This window comes from Glycine max, chromosome 9 (genome assembly GCF_000004515.6).
Source record: "Glycine max cultivar Williams 82 chromosome 9, Glycine_max_v4.0, whole genome shotgun sequence".
In the NCBI taxonomy this organism is placed as follows: domain Eukaryota; kingdom Viridiplantae; phylum Streptophyta; class Magnoliopsida; order Fabales; family Fabaceae; genus Glycine; species Glycine max.
This window is the reverse complement of record NC_038245.2, coordinates 4,161,843-4,183,961: the sequence shown is the minus strand read 5'-3', so window position 1 is coordinate 4,183,961 and position 22,119 is coordinate 4,161,843. Positions and strand designations below refer to the sequence as shown.

Here is a 22,119-nt window from a genome sequence, read left to right as displayed (position 1 = left end):
TTAATTAATGACTCACATTAATTATATAACCATCCAACTTTAAAAATTCTAGGCATTAAAAAATACAGAAATTTTACTTTATTCGAGTAAAACCGGACAATATATAAGATATTGAGGCATATATATCCACTAGTTGGCGTTGTACGTGACAAATATATTATCAATTTCAACACGTATATAAGGACACGACTAATTAAATACTGATAATTAAACATTACACCTCATTATAGATCCACACACAAGGCAACCAGATATAGTATTAATTAATTAATTACTTCAGATTAATCTTGTTCACGAGTGGACGGGCTTTGCACATGGCATTCAATGGAGTTAACCTTGACAAAGTGAACCAATTTGCCTCCCTCATATCAATCTCTTCCTCATTCACTCTTTTCCAGTCAAAGCACTGAATTAACAATCCCAAAGTCAAGCCAACGTTCTGCAAGGCTAAACCTTCTCCTGGACAAGCCCTTCTTCCCATTCCAAATGCAATTACCTTTTTCTCCAGACCTTCTTCATCAAACCTCTCCGGTTTAAAACATGTGGCTTCATTCCACACCAAAGGGTCTCTCTGCATAGCCCAAATATTAATCATCACTATAGTGTCTCGTGGAACATTGAATTCTCCTATGGTGATGTCTTCTGAAGACACGTGTGGTATTGCTAGTGGAGCAGGAGGATGCAACCTAAGTGTCTCAAGGATGATCTTCTTAAGGTAAAATAGGTTTGGAAGGTCTGATTCATTTACCAAGCGATCTTGACCTACATAAGTATCCAATTCATCTCTTGCTTTTTTCAACACCTCCGGATGATTCAGTAAATTAGATAATGACCATTCTAAAGTCACTGCTGATGAATCTGTTCCAGCAAAGAGCATAGCCTACAAATCAAGTCAACCATGTGAAGTTGAAAATTCGAAAGAAAAAAAAAATCAGTATTGGTGAAGCACGGCATGTGATAGGGATCGATTTGTCTCTATAGGGCTTGAAATTCTTCTAGCATGTATAATATAATATAGAATATAACTTGTACTGTTTCATACGTTGAATTATGAATATATATTTGTCATTAGAATATTATTTGTGATAAATCTTATAAAAATTGAATAACAATAAGATTAATCTGAAGTAACAATCAAAGTCTTAATTAAATAGATATTATATTTAGTTGACTTCATATATGGTAACAAAGTATTTAACAGTCTTTTACCAAAATAAAATTTTATGAATTATATGATAAAGTTTCTTATTCTCCGATAAAAAAAAAGAGAGATTTTTATTATAATTCTTTTGTAAATTAATCTTAGAATTTGATTAGAATACACTACTAATAATGTTAACTATTTTACAATATATATTTTATAATAATCATCATATGTGCACGCGATTCGTGTATTAAGTGAGAACAATTGTCATTTAAAAATTATAAAAATCTTAAAATTTGGATCATATAATCATATATTAATAATCAAGATTAAAAATTACTTACTAATCATGTGTGTATCTATCGATAAAATATAGGATTTATGTTCTAAAATTTGAGCCTAAATTAAATGAGGATTATTTTTTTATCCTAACTCAATGAAGCTCGATCGTGTCATAACTGGATTTGGGACACCTAATTTCTTTTTCTAATTTTGTTAAGAAAGAAACTAAGGGAGCTTTTCATATTAAAAATAATCTCATTGATTACCTTTTTATTTATTTTTCTAAATGTAATAATAAAATATCATTTTTACCTCTCATATCAAATGAGAAGAATTTTTGTAAGAGAGGACGATAGGAGCAAATCTTAACCATACAACTATACATGAATGAATGGTTAGAGTTGAATGGCAAAGTCTTATAATTTTGTTGAGTAGTTATATCATCATTAAATAATTTTTAATATTTTTTTGGACAGAAAATAATTTCTAATATATCTTAACCATCAATATATAGTTGTCATTTTATTCATGACTATCTGTAAAGGTGATCACTAGTTATTTACTTTTTTAGGGAAAAAGGTGATTTCTTATTAATTGTATCTAAAGGTGATTTCTAATTAATTCAAAATATTAAAATCTTTATAGTGATGATCAAAATTAAATCCTGATCAAACTTGTAATTTAAGATTATGATAATCTGAAAACATGCAATACTTAAAATCATTAATTACCAAAACAAGGCCTTTGATGATCTGATCAGTATAATACTCAGGCTGAGACTCTTGCAGATGTAAAAGATGGTCAATCATGGTGTTCTCTCTCTCCTTCTTGCTGCGTTGCTCGTGAATGAGTTTATCCAAAAACGTATCAAACCTCTTATTAATACTCTTGAGCCTCTTCTCCAAGTTATGAAAATCGAACCACCGAAGAAAGGGCAAATAATCTGCCTTATTAGACACCCCCGCAACTTGCAGCAACTCCTCCACCGTCTCTCTGAACTCCTTCGCCTCTTCCACGTCCTTTATCTGACTCTCATCACCATAGTACCTCTTCCCTGATAACATCCTCATCATGTTGTTATAGGTCATGTCATGGAACATGGAACTCAGCTCCACGTGTGCATAGTCCATGCACGAGTCCTTGGCCAACATACGTATAAACCTGAGACTTATAAGATTGATTCAGATATGAAAAGAAAAATAATTAAAGAAAAAAAAATTCTAGATTCAAATTTTTTATATAAAAAAATCTAAGAATTAACAATTAATATTTGTCATAAAAAAGGTTAAAGTATGTTTTAGATTTTTCATAAACAAATAATTTTTGTTTTAGGCTTCTAATAAAAAAATTTGTTGCATTAGATACATAAAATAAAGATTGATCATTTATCTGAGAACTCAAACATATTTAAGCCAAAAAAAAATATCAACCTCTCCGTTTCGTCCTTTCGGATTCCAGAGAAGGAGTGGATTCGTTGGGTGGAGAGGACGTCAAGGGAGGTAATGCGGCGGAGGTTGCGCCAGTGCTCACCATAGGAGCAGGATCCCACGGTGGTGTAGTTGTAGAAGATGTGCTTTCCTGAGAGAGAGCGAGGCCGATTCGCCAAGGCGACGTCGTTTCTCGTGAAACATTCTTGGAAGGCGGAGGGCGACGAGACGACGACGGCGAGGCGGGAGCCGAACCAGAGAGAAAAGATGTCGCCGTATGTTTTTGAAGTGCGGGTTAAGAAACGGTGGAGGGGGCGTTCGAGGAGGTTGAGGTTGCCGATTATGGGAAGAGGAGGTGGACCTGGTGGAAGGTTTTTGTGTTTTCTTCTTTGGGAAAATAATAGCTTGAATGTGAGAAGAAAAACAAGGGATGATAAGAGAAAGTAAGGCAACAAGGGAAACATTTCCATGGCTAGTTAATTGGGTATAGTTGAATCACCTTGCATGTGTGCATTTGAGTTGTGCAATATTGGCCATGTGAAGCTACGTTTATAAGGTGATCGTAGGGTTAAGGTTTTCGTTTTATTCTCTTATCACAATCGTCACCCTGGCTTCAAAATCAAAGTCAAGATGCATGTTATCTCAAAACTCAAGATTCAAAGGGCAGCATAGATAAGAAGGATTTTTTTCCATCATTTTTTAATTAACGAAATTGCATTGATTAAATGAATTTGTCTTTTAGGCCAATAAATTTCTGGATTATAAATTAGAATAGTCAATTTGTTCAATACATCTCATTCTCTCAGTTAGACCGTGTTCATATTTCTTTTTTTCTTTCTTTTAGATATACATTTCATGCACTAGTTTAAAAAAATTTATCTCAATAATTTGACATAAGTATAAAGAATTGTGCTCTTAAAAAGAGTCAATTTCTGATGCTAGGAAAGAAAATGAGAAACTTTTAAAAAAAAAATATCGAGTTTAATTCGACTGGATTTGTACTTAATCAGAATTAATTATACTCAAATTGAAATAAATTTAAGTTTCCAACGATGAATTTTTCAAGGTTTGAAGCACTTCCTGAACTCTTAATTGAGTATTGAAATATTAAATAAACAAAATATTAAAATTTCTATTTACAAGATAATGTTCTTAAAATATCTATACATGATCGCATAAGCATAAAGACCACAAAGTTCAAAATCCGTACATGCCAGTTAGCATTGCTTGTCTTTCTTCAGAAAATTAAAATACCAAACCAAAGAAAGAAAGCAATTTTTTAATCATTTCCACCCTTCCTTTTTCCTTTCTTCCCTATACATCTCTTTCAAACATAGTGTTAGAGAGAAAAATATAATATAATAGGTAATATATGCGATAGATAAAAAGGAAATAAATAAATAATAAGTGTTAATAAGTCATTTGATATATACAAAGAGAGCATTGTTATTTCTAGTACAACCTTTTTATAAACAAATTGCACGAAGCAATATGTGTCTAATTTTAAACCAACAGCATATCCACAGTTTCACTTGATCATATACAACTAGGGGTGGAAATGAGTAGAACAGCTTGTCGAGGACCTTTGGCTCGGCCTATATAAGGCTCGGCTTATTTACCATAAAAGTCAAGCTCAAACTATAAAAAAAACTTATTAAGCTTGGCAAGCCTTGTGTTAACTAATAATAATAATAATAATAATAATAATAATAATAATAATAATAATAATAATTTTATTTTATCAAATCTTATCTTATCCAAATTTTATTTTATCTAGATTTTATTTTATCCAGATTTTATTCCATCTAGATTTTATTTTGTTCAGATTTTATTTCATCCAATCTTATTTTATGTTGTTCAGATTTTATTTTATTTCGTTTATGAGATTGGATTTAAAATAGATTTGTGAGCTTTGGGGCTGAGGACCTAAATAACAGCACCAAGGTTTTAGTTTAGGAAGTTTTTTTTCGAAGAGGAGAATAATTCTAGGATTTTAGAATTCCAGTTTTTATTACTGTTCATCCACACTATTCACGTAGAATAAAATTCGTTTTCTACAATTTCGTTTCGATTGATTAATGGGAGGCTAAGTCTCCAGCATTGTTTTCTCTTGAGGATCAAACACAACTCTCTTTGAGATTTTGTTATTACTATTGAATACTGATCAGTTTTTCCTCTTCACCAATTACTTTGTATTTGTTGCTATTAATCCATGCATGCTTAGTGCTTGATTAATTGTCTCTGCACTTAATTTATGTTCATGCTTAATGATCAGTTTCATTCATGATTAATTGATGTATGTGTTGTTTAATCACATAATGACAACCTTATGTTAATTTTCGCTTAGTAATTTAATTTAGGGTTGGATTAAGTGGTTGAACTGATTAAGGATAAATTCTCGTAACCTAGGATAAGAGACTGACTTGCTTGTGAATCAAGGGAAAACATGTTTTAATTTTGTTATTTACTAATTCAAATTTACTTGCTGTTTAATTTACAAAAACAAACAATCTCCCAATTCGTTATTGTTCTGAACGTTTGGTTGACCATTACTCGTTGGGAGACGATCTAGGATCACTTCCTAGATACTGTATTTTTAATGTTTATTTGATTCGAGTACGGCCTCGATCAATAGTATATAAGATATGGCTTGAGTAGACTAAGATGAAATTATTGTAGATATATTTTTAAAAAAAATATTTAATATAATTATATATTAAAAAAATTGGATTAAAAATTGTTAATTTAACTAATAATAATTTTTGTTTGGCTATATTAGTGTAAATCATCTCTAATCCATACATTTTTTAATATTATGCTCTTTTTATTTTCTTTTGATATACTTTGTGTTTTAACTACTTGAATTCAATATGATTTTGTTTATCAATTATTTTTGGATTTGTGCATTACTTATACGAAATTTTATAAGTTTCTTTTTTTAGTTAGTATTTCACTAGGTTTTAAAATAATTAATTAATTAATCAAAGACGTCTTTAAGTAAGCTTTTAAATAGGCTCGTGGGCCAAGCCAGACTTTTTATGTAAGTCGAGCCGAGCCTTAAAAAAAATTCTATGACAGGTAATGAGTCAAGCTCAAACCTTACCTATTCAACTCAAGCCGGGTTCAAGCCTAGTAAAGCTTGGTTTGGCTTAACTCATTTTCACCCCTAAATACAAGACACAAAATTTTTTGTAAAAGTAACCAATTAACTTGTTTTGTATATTTTTTCACGAAAATATTTTTTTATAATCATTTTATTGATATAGAATATTTGCCTTGATTTTATAGAATATTCTTCATAATTTTACTAATAATTAATCTCTATATTAATCTCTATATGATAATTTAATTAGTTTACCACCTTTCATGGGATCTTTCCTCCAAATCATATTTTCCTATTATGTTTTTCTATATTAACTACAAACATATAAAACACACGTTGAATTTGAATATTATTTAAATAAAATTATTGATAATTAAAATAATAATATATCATAATATAAGTTATTCATCATAAATATAAAATATAACTTATATTTTAAAGAAAAATATTTATTAAATATTTTAATGTAATATAGTATAATTTATATATTTAGAAATATCTATTTATTATATATTATAAGTTTTAGTATATAAAATAAAATTTAATAAGTATAACTTATTTAATAATATATGTTGAATTTCTAAGAGAGAATTTGAATTTGATTTTTACAAAATACAATTTTGAGAGGAGGAGTCCCAAACCCAAAGGATTAAAGCTTATAAAATACCTTAAGTCTCACTCAAAAATCAAAGATCCTAAGTACGGTGGTTATAAAAAATATGTAAAATAAACATTCAGTTCACAAGGTAAAATAATTGTGTGTAACTTAATTAATTATCTTAATTAAGGATAGTTTGTTTCTAACATTTCTCTAGTAATATATATCTTAATTATGTAGTCAAATTTAAAGTCAAAATATAAAATTAATCCGCTATTGTACTTAGTTGACTTTTAAAAAATTGTCATTGTAATTGAGTCAGTACGGAACTTGTATCTTACATCATATCAGCCGGACGAAATTTCAATTTGAATGTGCACGTAGAAACGGTACAACAACTATTATATTATTTAATAATTTTTAGATAATGTTTTTTCTTTAGGTATATCATGTATATAATTTTTTTTTTGTTAATCCAAAATAATTTGATATTTCATTCATATATATTTATATTAACTAATATATAATATATTTTAAAAATATATTAAAATATAAACTATTTGATTATTAATTACATTTTTACTATTTTATTTAATTTTAACAAAATTTAACATCAACAATTAAGATGATATAAAATTATAATTCCACAATATTTTTATCAACAAAAAAATAAATATTATTAAAATGCCAAATTCAGCACAAAAGATACCTTATATTATGTTTAATAAATATTCAAATTAATAATATTGTTGTGAGGTTGTCACTTCTTGTAGACACTTATTTTATATTGGCTAACATGTAATTTTCATCATCCTATTTTCTCAAATCTTTGCTTTTAGTCCCCTTTTTTTAATTGAAATATTTCATTTTCATTTTTAAAAAGTTCACAATTTTAGATTCTTATTTTTTTAATTAAGATATTTTGTCTCTTATTTTTTAAAAATTTCAGTATTTTAATTCTTTTGATCAATTTTTAACATTGACCTACATATTCTGTAAATGTTGATCAACATGTGTTTGTTTATTATCCACATGATAAATGTTTTTTTAATTATTCAATTACTAACAAGCTTAATTTATTAAAAAAAATTATTAGTTTATAATTATAAGAGTGAGTGTAAAAATAATTAAAAAAATAATTAGTTTATAATTATAAGTGTGTTACTTTGAAATTCATACTAAAAATGAATTTTTAATTGATTGTCAATATAAAAAATACTTCTTTTTTTTTTTTTTACCAAATTGTGCATATTTATTAAACTCTTTAAAAAAGTTAAAATATTAAATTTTAAATGAAGTGCACTGACATACAAAGATACATTATTTTTCTAACAGGCTTAAATATATTTATTTTCTCTAATTTGTAATGGGTGAGAATAGAAAAAGGCCCTTTTAATTTTAAGGACAAAAAAAACTAGCAAGAAGCCCTTTGCTATTGTCACCAACTGTCTTCTCTTTGTACCCCCACCTTTTTTTTATATTCGTAAACTATACCCCTCTACGAAGAGTTGTTTCTTCTTATGTGTTTATTCATGTTTTGTTTGGTATCTAACAAATATAAGGAAAATAGAAAGGAGAATGAAAATCTATAATTATAAATTTATGAATCCAAAAACATGTTCAGAGTCCATGTAGCAAAACAATGTTGCTTCTAAAGTTTCGGATGACATGTGTCATCATTTGTATTGCAAGGGGACGGTTTGTTTCACGAATCTTATTGAATCCCTGGAAATTTGAAGATGATAATATTAGAAGGTAATCCAAAAATATTCTTAGGCATAATGTATTTCCAGAAATTCATATTATACATGTTTTTTCAGCTTCATAATAATAATAATAATAATAATAATAATAATAATAATAATAATAATAATAATAATAATAATACATTAATTTCCTTGCACAGATCTACATACAAAACAGAGTAGAGAGAAAAGAGAGAATAGTCTGTTTGATAACTTGAAAATAAGAGAGAAGAGAGAAAGAAATGTACGAGTTTTACAACTTTTTATTTCTTTATAAAATACTGAAAAAACGATCAACTGCGTTCCTTTATGAAAATAATCTATTGTTTTTCGTTCATAATTAATTGCCATAATGTAAAAAAATAAAAATAATCAATTTTCATTAACAAAATTGATTATCCTGTTTCAACAATTGCTTTTTGTTTCTAAAAAAAAACAATTGTTTTTGTTTCTAAAAAAACAATTGCTTTTTAGCAAGTCACAGTCCATTGTTTATAATATATATATATATATATATATATATATATATATATATATATATATATATATATATATATATATATATATATATATATTTTTTTTTTTATTTTTTTTTTCGTTTCTCTCCTTTTTTTTATACTATTTCTCTTAAATTAAGCATTCCTAAATTCATTATATTTTTCACTTATTTCTATTCATTCTATTTTCTTCTGCCCTAATTCTCATCCATTTATTTCTTTCTTATCACGCACGTCATTAAGGTTTTCAAAACTAATTAGGAGTTACAAAAAACCTAAAATATAATTGAAATAAAAACTATTTTAAATAGTCTCTCTACAATCAATTGCTTCTTTTTTTCAAAACTCTTATTTTTATATAATTTTGATTTTGATAATTATACAAAAAAAAAACTATTTTTTTCTACAGTATTTTCTAAATAACTAAAAAAATTTACTACAAGTACAGTAGTTTACTTCATAATGTTTCTTTTCCCCGTTAATATATAACAAACAAACGGCCCATAGTTCTGAAACCAAAACCAAAAGGATCCAAAGAGTGGGAGCTGCAAACTAAATTTCACGTTATTCTCACTCCCTCCCAAACCTCGTACGCCGTACCGTGTTTCCTCGTCCGACCAACAAACCGCACCCTTTCTGCGATTCTGCAGCAGCAGCGACGCACACATGCCACAACCAAAGGGTGAATAAATCAATTTGTTCCAATCACATTTACCTACATGTTTATTCATCATCCCAATTCATGCACTTGTAATTGAATGTAATGTAGTAACGTTTTTTTTTTTTATTTTGTTTTTTTTTTGCAACAGACCTTCCAGGGTTTTACTATGACTCTGAGAAGAGCAGGTATTTCCCCATCAAAGGCCCTATTCCTGGTTCTTCTTCCAAGCCTATGACCCCTGCTCTTAACTCACCCCAAACCTCCTCCAACCAGGTACATATATACATATATAATATTTGTAATTTAGTCTCTAAAGTATTACCCTTTATCGTAAATAGTCTTAAAGTTATGAAATTTATATGTAAAGTATTGAAAATTCATCACTTTAGTCTCTAAGTTGATATGTTTTACTGACGTTGAGGAACTGATTTGAAGGATTTTTCGATGCTTGAAGGACTATGTAGCATGATTTTTTTAATACTTTAAGGACTATTTTGTATAATTTTATTACTTTGAGGGTTACTTAGGAAAGAGGGTAATACTTTAGGGACCAATTTGATGATTTGTTCATTTGTAAAACCTTAATGCATTGCGCAATTAGGGTTATATGTGACTCATTGAATTGAATTTAACTTGAAATGGGACTGATTTTGGATACAGGAAAGTGGTGGGAGTTGTTGTAGGAAGCTTAGAAACAGAACCCCGTCTAAGCTGCTTCGGGCTAGGGAGTTGGATGGTCACTGTGCCATTGCCTCTCGCTATTGCAGAAGTAACTTCACCGAGGAATTCCGGAAGATGCAAGCATCTAGACCTGTGGTGCAAATCACTTTTTATTTCCTTTTCTATGTCGTTCTGAGCTTTGAATCTAATCGAAAATTGAATTTGCAGATCTGGAAGTATCGGGGAACTGATGGGATGCGTATTACTGCTTTGGAACACTTGCGCGTTGATGTGCAGACGTCGGCAGGGAAAACTGAAACTGATGTTTTGTTGACGGGCAGCACAAATGGCTCGATGAGGTACAACTCGTGTCTGTGTGTGCGCATGTTTTCTGTTTGTCGTTGTGATTGCTTGCTTTCTATAATATAATCTAGGATGATTGGAAAAATCTCTATTCTCTAACCTTTGTGATTGAATTGTTTCTTTTATCAACTGTGAAATGGATGTAAACATGACTTATAGTTGTTTCTAACTATTTATACAAGTTAAATTAAGCGAGTACATCTTTGTATTATTTTATGATCTCATAAAAATGTATTAAGTTAAATTACATTTTTGCTAACCATTGCCCTTATATCAAAGTGTAAAAAAGCGACAGTGGAGCAGTTTAGTGTAGTGGCAGTGGTGGACTAAATAGTGGCCATAGCAGCACTATGGTAGCGTATGTGCTGATACCAAAAAAGCCCTCTGAATAGAGACATTAGAGCTTTTTTGGGTTTTTAATTTCCAAACAGGAAATATACAGCTGTAATAGTAGTGAAAATGATAAAGAAGACAACTTGGGTGTAGATGATAATTGATGATTCTTATCTATAAAACTTGTATTTGACTTTTGTTGGTATTACTTGTATGTTTTGTTTAAGATACCCATGACTTTTATTGTTAATTATTAATGTCATTAATTTAGGGTAATTTTTTTTATCTTTTTTGAGAATTTCTATGTATATAGTAATATAGTAATCGGCCGCTACGTGCCACTATCTGGTATTTAAAAAACTGCTACCTTCCTAATCATGTGACCACCAGTCAGTATGTTTGTTTTAATCAATTGGTGTGTATCTTTTCATCTTGACATTAAATTATTCAATTTGTTTTTCCATTTTGCTTTAATCTTCTTTTTGCAACATTTCTCTAGTACTCTAATCAACAACTGATCAGTTTATGTCAATATTTTATCAGTACCTTGATGATCCTGCAAACTGACTGGATCACACTTGTTGCACTTGAACCTAACAGATGTTTATTATTCATTTGATTCTTGTTAACATTGACATATAATGTTAATAACTATTTACTAGTTTGTGAAATTTGGTATTTTGCAGTTTTTCTCAAGTTGGAGGGGTTGGGCGTAATCATGATGGTGGGACAAAATGGAGGGCAGATTGTGTGAAGAATTATGTTAAAGGGAGAACAGATGAGAATAATGAGGTGCTTAAGCCAGTTTTTAAACCTAATCGAGCTGCACTGCTTATGTCCTCCAGAATATCTAGTATAAGATTGGGTCCAAAGTTCTCTTCTCACGCTGTCAATGATGGTCATATTGTTGGACGTGCATTGTATCCTTTTGAGTATTTTTGGTTATTTCTCTGTAAGCACTATATATATATATATATATATATATATATATATAGAGAGAGAGAGAGAGAGAGAGAGAGAGAGAGAGGGAGATCTAGTAACTCTTGGAGTAAGTGGATCCCTCCTCATATATGGTTAAAATTTAAACATTTAGTCAAATGATCTTCATGTAACTTCTAATCTTGATCACCCATGTGACATTGGATTACCAAGATTTGCTATATAGCATAGTTTATATTTGACTTGTTGAATCCTCTCTATCATCAATATTGGATCACTATATGCCATTTATTTATAATAAAATTGATCTTGAAGTGAAAGATCTTAACATGAAAATAGATTTACTACATTGGGATCAGAGACATCAGGTGGAACAGTTTATACTCTTGATCTTGTTGAACCATTAAATCTTGGACCAGGTATACTGAACACATGGAGCGGACTGGAGGAAATTGCATCTTTCAGGGGTACCATTTGGACATCAGAATATGATTATAATAGACATCGGGCTGTAATTGGTAAGTTACATATTGCTCTCCTCACTCTTTCTCACACACACATACACAGGCACATGCATGCTCAGATGCATGTGCTTATGCCAAATAATGTTAAATTTAGATACAGCCACATGACATTTTGTGAGGAATTTGTACTTAACCCTTAGCATTAAGTCATGGTCTTGCTAATTTGTTATTATGTTTCATGTTCCCTCATTAACACTTCTGTATATAGATTCCAACCCAGTTGAGTTTTGATTATTACCAATAGCTATTGGTTTTAAGGGATAAATAATTTTGGGCCATAACATGCACCCAAACTTTTGTCAACAGTTTATCAAGAATTCTGGATTGTTGAGATAGTAGGGGTTTGCTTCTGTTCACTGACAGATTTATTATATTTTGGTACTTTTCATTCACCCCATTCTTGTAGAAATACTATTCCTAATCCGTTATATCTCTTCACTGTTTGATTTTCAGTTTATAAAATTTAGCTACATGGAATGATCTAGTGTAGCCTGTATCAATATGGCTGTGAATGATCTGATTTGTTTTGCTTCTGTCTCTTGTCTGCATTTTGCTTCTATTTTTATCAGATTAAGATAATGAAACATGTGCCATGGGAAATGGTTTATTAAGTCTTGGTGGTAGTTCATGAACATGACGGTTGTGATATATACCCTCTCCCATAAGAAATATCTGAATTCTGAACAAACTTTTTGACATTACAATTTTTTCCCCTTTGTAATTTTATATATAATTTTTTGCAATATATTTATTTGTGTTCTTTAACTTTGTTAGGTACAAATTTGGGAGCTGCTTCAGTGGATCTGGAAACTGGGACAATGTCATGGTTTTTACACTGTAAAAGTGATGTTTTTGCGCAACAGATTGTTAATTCGGTAAGTTATCCCTTTTTATTTTAAAAAATGGAAAGTTATTCCTAATAAATACTGCCCAGTAAATTTTCTTTCAATCAAATAAATCATTAAATTGAAGAGAAGCTGAAATTTTCACCTTGTCTTAATGAATGAAACGTTTTTGTGAATTTAATTATCAAATTCATGAGTATGAACAGAAAATTTGCCTAGTTTACATAACTGCTGGCATTTTTACTATTTCCATATCCTATCATCAATAACTTGAACTATTCTTATTAAACACACTTGAAACAAAAGCAGGGTTACTTAATTGTTGATTGCTCATTTTGAAAAAGACATTATAATAAGGTTCAAAGGGAAATGCTGTGCTTGATCTTGATGTTAGAAAAAAGGAATATATTTTTATCAGTTTTCCGTATGTGTAAATTAATTAAAAACTAGGTGAAAAGTAAGGGTATAATTGACAAAAGAGTAATTAATGTTATCTTGAACTTTAAAAATGACAGATAAATAGAAACACAAATTTTCCTAAAATCTGACAATTAAAATGGAATGGAGGGAGTATTTATTCCCTCTTTTTGGTCTGAATAAAATTTCTTCATTGATGTGAAATGCAATGTGATATTTGTTGATTTCTGTCTTTTTTTATGTTTTCATTTTTTGCTACAAAACCACCATGATATATCCTTTGACCATATTATGAGGTTACCATTCTCAATATATTTTCTCATTGTTGTTGCAGGGAAATGTGATTTTATGTGGGCTAAGAAATGGGGCAATTGTCACTGTTGATTCTCGTGAGAGAAGAGAAAGCCTTTCTGGTAGACTTATTACCCATCGGATACCATATGCATCTTCAGACAAGAAAGTTGTAGGTTCTAATAAAGAATGGTTCAAGGTATTTTTCTTTGTTTTGGAAATTAGAATTAAGGATAGACTAGAGAAACAGAAGATTTCAAGAAACAAGCAAAATATAGCATAATAAAATATTGTACAGAGATTCAGAATATATAATGGAAACCTTGATTTTAAAATTACAGGGGAGAAACTGTAAGAAAATCTATTAAAGAGAAAAAGATGAAAACTAAGATTTCCATGTGTATGCCAAATGATGTATTTGTTTTTTGTGAATCTGTTCAAGTCCCTGTATAAATTTTTGATTTGATGGAACTCATTATTTCTTGTTCTATGTTCACAATGTGTTCTTCAATGTCTGACTTTATGATTGTCATTACACTTTTAGCTTTATCTATTATTGATATGCTTATGCTTCACCCATATTGCAGCTCAAAGGAGACATATATCCTTCTCATACCATTCGGATGTCTTCATCTATTTCCTGGTTAGTCATCCTTTTCCTTGTTGGTTGTCTACATGACTTGTATCTTCATTTGAATATTATTGATTTTGACTGACTATTTTCTGTAATTTATTTTGTGGGTTTGACACTAGTTTGGCATCACTTCAGTTTGATGATCAGTACTTCTTGGCAAGCTCAATGGATGGATCGGTTAGTATACTCTTCAGGAAAATTGTGACCTATATCATTTATGTCTGCTCTTACATGGCATAGAATGCCAAAAATTTGTAGCAGCATCTCATGATTAATCAGTTGCATGAATTCATTTCTTATATTTAAATTGAAGAGAAATTATTTGTATTTAATGCACACAAACTTAGTGTAATCAATCACGTTTAATTGAATTTCTTTTTTCATGGGAGATTATATTTGTTTTGTTCACTGGGTCTTGCATCACCTAGATACTATAGTGATTGATATAATGACCAATGAAGGCAATATATGTTACCAGAACTTGCAAGATAACGAAGAAAACTGTTACATAAATTGTTTTGGTAGTCACCATTTCTTGCTGGCCTCATATCATGAGAGAAATTACTTCTTAATGATGGGTTCTTTTGCTTTTCAGATGAAACTTTATGATCTTCGTCTACTTCAGAGGGGTGCTGTTCAATGTTATGAAGGGCATGTGAATTCTCATACTCGTATACAGATGGGCGTTGATCCATCTGAGAGATTTGTTATGTCAGGTAGGTGTTGTTTCAGTGATGTTATTTATATAGCATTCTAGAGTCTGAAAATTTCGTGTTTGTCATCTCAGGTGGAAATGATTGCAAGCTAAGGTTATGGAGTATCAAGTCTGGTGAACTTCTTTTCGAGGACAAGTTCTCTGATTCCATTATCTCCACCGTGTGCTATAAAACATATGGACATAGTGAGCACGGCATCCTCTCATCCTTTCGGCTTTCAATTTTATAAATTCTCCTATGCTTTTGGTTTTCAGCTGGTTGCTAATCTTAAAAAGTGTATTATTTGGTTTTATAGGTTTTAAAGCAGAAGAGGAAAACCAATACAAGTGCGACTCGTCTCAGGGTGCATGGCTTGGATCATATGAAGGACTGTTTTATATGTGCTGGTTATGAGCTATCCTATGCTCACATGATCAAGTCTGGACATATCCTCAAAAGCTAGTGTCTAACGAACTAGTTGCATACAATACCTGATAAAAACTGAGGTTATTGCACATATCTATATATACTCACATTAAGGTAATCAGATAGCTTGTAGATATATATATACTCACATAGCAAAATTCCCTGTTAAAGGCTCTTTTGGGGATTAAAGCTGATACTAGCAGTGGCACATAGCAGAGATGACCAATACTTTGTAGAATTAGTGCTGTTTTAGTATTTACACACACAAGGAAAGAGGTTTAAAGCCAAAAAGAAAAAAGGAAAGCATTGTGCTGGCTATGGCTTTTATGTGCCAAAAGTTTCTATGTTGACGTTGTCCTTTTACTTTGAGAATCATCATATGCTGGACAGCCTTAGTCCTGCTAGTGACCATTGTGGTACTGTTAATTGGCTCGTATCATTAGCAGGGTTATTTAGAAAAACTCTTGTATATTGTTCAACTAACAAGTTAGATTCTTTGGTATCCTTTTTCAGTGGGTTGAGATATGAATTTCATTTTACTTTAATTTTTTTAGATGCATTGCATGTCTAGAACAGAGATATCTTGCAAGGAGCTATAGGCTCCAATTCATCGTTATTCAGTTTTCTTACTGTTTCATTAGTGATCGTTATGTAACAAGCTTGCAATTGAGCTATCTTAATAGAAAGTTTACTCTCTTTTCTACTTTATTCCTCTGGTTGCTATCAGAGACCAAGGATAAAATTAACCACTGGTCAGTTTTGTTCCTTTTGGATTCAACCAAATAAGTTGATGGATGCTGCTTTGCATGTACCAAACTTTGTTGAGGGGCTTGATTTAAGACACGTCTTGTACTACTTTAATGATAATTTTTTTTCTTATAAAATAATAAATAAAACAGCAAATGAGTTTAAGTTTCAATTTTTTATATTTTTTTATCTGTAGAAATTAAATACGATATTAAATAATTTATAACATTCAAATATTCTATTCAATTTTTACTTTTTTTTATATGCGTTAAATTGTGCAATTTTTACGTATATGGAATTCAACAAAGCCACTCCTCCAACTTCGTAAAACTGCGATATGATTTATTCTTAAATCTAATGATCTACCCAAAAGTTCTTGTAGCTTGGGTCCTTTCAGCATGATAGCTATGATCTATTGTTGATTATGATTTATGCATATAGAGAAGCATCTGTGAGAAGAGTTGTTCGTTAATTGATACTAAATTTTTTTTCAAGATTTAAAATCTAATGGCTTTTGACTGTTGGATTCCTTACTTTCAGCGATAGAGCTAATCAGCACGACTTACACAAATCACCCATCCCATATTGTAACATATTGAGTTGTTATGGCTTGATCCATAACAGTTTTTTCCATGTAAATGGTTATATATTTATGAAACCTAATATATTTTGTTTATAGTAGGAAGGTTTTACTGTCATTTCATTCATAAATGTCTCAAAACTGGTAACACGAAGATAATAGATAATCGTAAGAAGATATATAAAAGATTGTGCAATTTAAATATTTCTTATAAAAAATGTTCTCTTTACAAGCAATAACCTAAAATTGAAATTAACAATAAACAAAAAATCATTCCAAATCTCATGCTCATCCTCGCACCTTCTATCCTTTTAATTTAATCTATTATTTTACGAGATTGACATGTTCTCATGATGTAACTATTTTATTTTTAAAAGAAAAACACCCCAATGCAAATTTTACCCTTTTTCAGAAATCATAACCCAAAAAAAAAAAAAAACTAATAAAATTTTGAATGAAGATGGGGAATAATTAAAAAGGAAATCTAAGTAACCAAATAAAGAAAAATAGTCGTGAAAAGGGAAAGCTGTCAAGGCACTTTGATTGCTTTTGTCAAAGCAAGGATAACAGTTCTTTTGATATCTTTTTGTTTGACAAACATTCTCTATCCAAGTAGCCATATAAGCTTACCACACAGCGTTTGAGTTGAGTCTTGGCAACAAATTAAAGTAACTAACTAAAGCGACAAGACCCCTTGAAAACAAAAGTTAAGGCAAAATCATGTTCCTGAGCCTCTCTTTTAGCTTGGTTTTATAACATGAACCTATAAATGCATGTTCATTATTTTTTAAGATAAAACAAAAGTTTAAATGTGATGGATGGGACGGTATGCAGTGAAAAAATGTTGAATTTTTTTGGGTGTGCGTGACATCAATGAAAATTATCAATTAATGAATTTGGTACGTGGTACCACGTCAAATGTAATATATGTAAATGTTTTTCGTTCCATAAAATGCTAAAAGATAATTTATGATGATTAACACTAAGGAATCTTGGAAGCTATTTCCCAAAATTTGAAATCATGATCAAAACTTTCATGGTCCCAATTAATCTCTCTCTCTCTCTATATATATATATATAATTAAATATTATTTTTTTCTTATAAATGGTAAAACTTGGATACGTTTCAAATAATGTGTTTAGATTCTCATACACACAACTCAATCGAGAATTATAAATTTTTTTTAGTTATTTTTAGTGTATTTTAATGTGAATTTAATCAAACGTAAATTACATATACTAATCCAAACACACAGGAAGACTATAATCAGATGGTGATTAATTAAGAACTACCTCATAATTTTTTGCTATCACTAGAGCTTTCCAAAATTCAATAAACATCTATGTACCCAAGGAAAGCAAACAAAAAAGGACCCAATAATTAGTCCAAATAAGTTTGGCAGTTTCACATGATAAACAAACAAGAGGGTAGTATCAAGGGGAAAGAGACACTGAACTTATGCATTTAAAAATTGAGTCAGCATGTAATGGTTTGTTTTTAAAGGAAAGGGACAAAGGATACTATGGGAGGGTAGGGAAAATGACGAGGATATTTTGGGTAATTGAGGATGAAGGATATTGACCCTTCAAACACTGCTTTGCATGACAAATCCGTGTAACTTTTTCACGCAAAACAATGGTGAATGAGGGATGTTTCTGCATACTTTTTTTTTAACCCCAAATCCCCTTTCATTATTGTGTACAATAAGCAAGTCCTCGTCGTAAACAAAAAGCTCACCTTCATTGCAACTTGAATCATTATGTCCGCTTTTATTCTTTGGATTATTAGTGACCAATTGGTAGATGAATTGGAAACCCTTTGTAATGAGTAATGGGTATCTGCACTAGTATATTTTTCCTGATTTTTATTTGGAATTTCAGTTACATATAGTGAGAGCTCCCTTTCCATGTGTTTCAAATTTTCGTTTCCAATAATAAGATATCCTTAGACCTAAAAATAGAAAAGGCTGGATGCCCTTTTTTAAATAAGATGCCAAAAATAGCCTTCCTATTAAATAAATGTAATTCTAAAAAAATACTGAATTTTTATTCATTCAATCTTCCTGTTTTCAATTTTTCATTGATCAAAATTTTGTTCAATGTCTTTGAGGAAGTTAAAATGCTTACATATATATATATATATATATATATATATACACACACACACGTAGGGCGCAACATTTAGTTTGCATATATCGTGCACTTATTTGCTAATTCAGCAAGCCTAATTTAATTTAGCCTTATAAAGAATATTGATCAGATGATCTAGTACTGAAGATAAATTTTGTCGTAAATTGATTAAAAAATATTGGTAAATAATAGAGAAAATGACAGTAAAGAAGATCGAAAAATATGATGACCATTCAGAAAAGTAGCAACCGTATATATACATATATATGAACATAATGATGACTAGAAGTAGAATCTCATGTACACATATCCTCATGTTTTAAATGATTGGTACGCGTGTGGTTCAGTTTCATGACAATAATATGAACAGAACTGCACTCACATATATATCAAACTGCATGTTTTGAATCCCTAGCTATAGCTAGCACTCCAAACCAATTCTCAGAACAAAAATGAACAACAAAATAATAATAATAATAATATATAACAGGAAAGAGAACATAAACAACCTGAAAACCACGAACCTCTAGGCTGGTAAATGGTAATCTTAATCTTAATCTTAATTTTTTTTTTGCCCTGATGTTGAATATTTACCTGTTTGAAATAGGGTTTGGACCACTAGGGACTTCATGTTCACTAGCATTGAAGATCTTGTTTTGCCTCTCCAATGGAGGTCGCGGAGATCGAGAACTTCCTTCTTTATTAGTACCCTTCAAGAGATGATCAGAAACATGGTTATCTTTTGGTGTGGCTTCTTCTGTCTTGAGATTTTGTGTGCTTCCTTCTTCTCTAGCAGTTGAAGCAGCTACCATGGTGTTCCTCTTCTTTGCACCTTCTTTTATAGAAGCTAAAGAGGAGAAGCTTCGTTCTGGGACGGCCATGGCGAAGTGAAGAGCTAAGAGCAAAGAGAAGAAGAAGGTCATCATGCAAGTGGAAGTGTAAGAGGGAAATGCTGCATCACCAGCCATGCAAAACGCAGTGCCTTCTAAAAATCATCCAAGAAGTGTAGGTAGTTGATTAGCTAGGTTTGCAATCAACAAATTAAAAGGTACTAGGGTTGTGAGAGTATGTTTGTGAAATTTTTAAAGTTGGAAATGATAAGGTAAATAAGGTTTCTGGAGAAGACATGTAGGGTTTTGTTGTGTTATAATGATAAAGAAGTTCAACTCAGAGAGAGAGACCTGAAATATGAAAAGAGGAAAGCGGAGATTGGTGAACCTCTCCTTTGACGGTGTGCTAATTGATTGTTAGGTACATAGCTTTATCAATATCTTCTGTCGTATTCAGCAATTAGGCGATGAAAATACAAAAGAGGAGTTAGTAGCAAATAAATGGTTACTTTATGTCCATACAATACAGTGTGAATCAATTAGCGTAATTTTGTTTGAGCTTGAAATGTAATTTTGAATTCGAATTTTAAATATATAATTGTTTTAAATGTTTAAAGAAAAAAATTATTCATAAATATTGATTTACCTATTCTCTTAAACATGATTGATTCTCATGAACAAACGTATGTATATTGTTATAAAAATGATACTAACAATCGAATAAGTTTTGTTATAGTTGATAAATAACTGTTTATTAAACATGTAGTTAATTTGATTTCTAGTTATGTGTATAAAAATACTTTATTAAAATAGATAAAATCTCTAGATGTTTATATATGTCTTGAAAAAAGAGATTAATCTCCAGTTGTCCGATTTCTTGATTCACACACATACACAAAATAATGGTTATCCAATAGCTGGGATAAGTGACTTAATTGAGAGGAGTAAAAATGTTAAAAATAGCAATGTAAGTTGAGCCAAAAGTGGGATCCATACGGTATAACTTTTTTTCCTTAACAAAAAAAAAAGTGTGTGAGAAACACAAGACTCCAAAGAGAGAAAAACTTGGTTAGGTTGGTCACGAATCACGATCTATAAGACAGGGAGCGTGCGGTCAGAAGCAACCGAGTAGTTACTTTGAAGAGGACCAAAAAAGAGAGCCCCCACACGGGTATGAGTACACAGTCACATTTACACACTTGAGTTATAGAAACGTTTGAATTATATGGGAAAAGGAACAGATATACCACAGAGAGGTTAATTATAATGGGAAAAAGAACAGATATACCACAGAGAGGTTAATTATAATGGGAAAAGGAACAGATATACCACAGTCACAATTAATTAATTGATACCCATTAAACTTGATCTTAAGCTATTTCTCCTGACATGACTTTTGGTGGGAAATTTAACGGTGTTTTAATGTATAGAGAGAAACCAATTATATTGTTCTTGAAATTAATAAATGCACTATCACTAAGGAGAGTTCGCAATAGGAAATTTATTTTAATTTGATAGAATAATATGTGCGAACTATTATATATTTGATATTTTTTTCAATTTTTACGAATAATATAAAAAAATTGAAGAATATTTGCAATAAATTATTATTGTATGATTTAGGAGATATATTAGGTGATATGCTACGATTGCATTGATCAAGTTTTTCTTTTTTTCTTCCTGTTTTTGTCCTAGCATATAGAACTGTTATAACAAGCCAACTTTAGTGACGTGTTAGTTCCCTACATTTTAGAGTTTTACATTGTCAGCTTGGAAGGGTAGGAAAAAAGATAAACATCTCATTTCGACCTTCTATTGCTGCCTATTTGGCTAATAAATATGGAAAGGGAAGTAAAAGGGGTGGAAAAGTAATGCATGCATAAAAAAAACGCCAAAAGTTAACCTCATTTAATAAAAGTAAAACGTATTATGCTTTTGAGAAGTATGTATTATGTATACCATTTCCTTTGGTATATTTTGCAAACCATTGCTGATTAAGGAAATCTGTTTGGTAGAAACGTGATAGAAGGGATGTAATATATATAAAAAAAGTATCTAATGACTTTGAGAATGCATGTTGTGAAAACATTAATAGTGCATACAAGATTAATGCTGAATATGATATACAAATTACTTTTTGACAAATACAAATCAGAACGAATTGACACTCATATTCAGTTATAAATATTTGAAAATTTGACAATTCTAAAAGATGGATGGTCATCCAACACATGCAGTCATGCATGAT

At 30.4% G+C, this 22,119-nt stretch overlaps 2 protein-coding genes across 3 annotated transcripts; one reads left to right on the top strand and one right to left on the bottom strand.

Moving 5' to 3' along the window:
• Positions 1-63: 63 nt before the first annotated feature.
• Positions 64-3,497, bottom strand: LOC100790507 (isoflavone 2'-hydroxylase). The gene is made up of 3 exons (XM_003533496.4): positions 2,857-3,497; positions 2,158-2,587; positions 64-880 (listed from the first exon to the last, which is right to left on the bottom strand). The coding sequence occupies exons 1-3, from the start codon at positions 3,321-3,323 to the stop codon at positions 272-274; spliced, it is 1,506 nt and encodes a 501-aa protein (XP_003533544.1). The 5' UTR covers positions 3,324-3,497; the 3' UTR covers positions 64-271.
• A 5,804-nt stretch (positions 3,498-9,301) lies between these two features.
• LOC100797740 (DDB1- and CUL4-associated factor 4) lies at positions 9,302-16,287 on the top strand. Of its 2 annotated transcripts, none has more exons than XM_014761909.3 (13): positions 9,302-9,478; positions 9,606-9,730; positions 10,118-10,270; positions 10,346-10,476; positions 11,500-11,733; positions 12,092-12,270; positions 13,051-13,151; positions 13,873-14,028; positions 14,417-14,472; positions 14,583-14,640; positions 15,059-15,179; positions 15,251-15,364; positions 15,475-16,287. In XM_014761909.3, exons 1-13 carry the CDS (start codon positions 9,463-9,465, stop codon positions 15,570-15,572), a joined length of 1,542 nt encoding a protein of 513 aa, XP_014617395.1. In that variant the 5' UTR covers positions 9,302-9,462; the 3' UTR covers positions 15,573-16,287. The 2 variants fall into 2 exon arrangements, with proteins under 2 accessions (XP_014617395.1, XP_006586939.1); XM_006586876.4 differs by having other exon boundaries at positions 10,118-10,273.
• Positions 16,288-22,119: the final 5,832 nt, after the last annotated feature.

Bases quoted from the DNA above. Each gene is read 5' to 3' on its own strand.
- LOC100797740 (XM_006586876.4), top strand. The intron at 10,274-10,345 runs GTGCAAATCACT...TTGAATTTGCAG, and splicing joins TGCAAGCATCTAGACCTGTG to ATCTGGAAGTATCGGGGAAC. The intron at 14,029-14,416 runs GTATTTTTCTTT...CCCATATTGCAG, and splicing joins CTAATAAAGAATGGTTCAAG to CTCAAAGGAGACATATATCC.
- LOC100790507 (XM_003533496.4), bottom strand. From the start codon at position 3,323: ATGGAAATGTTTCCCTTGTTGCCTTACTTTCTCTTATCATCCCTTGTT. The intron at 2,588-2,856 runs GTTGATATTTTT...TATAAGTCTCAG, and splicing joins CGAAAGGACGAAACGGAGAG to GTTTATACGTATGTTGGCCA. The intron at 881-2,157 runs GTAATTAATGAT...CTTGATTTGTAG, and splicing joins TCATCAAAGGCCTTGTTTTG to GCTATGCTCTTTGCTGGAAC.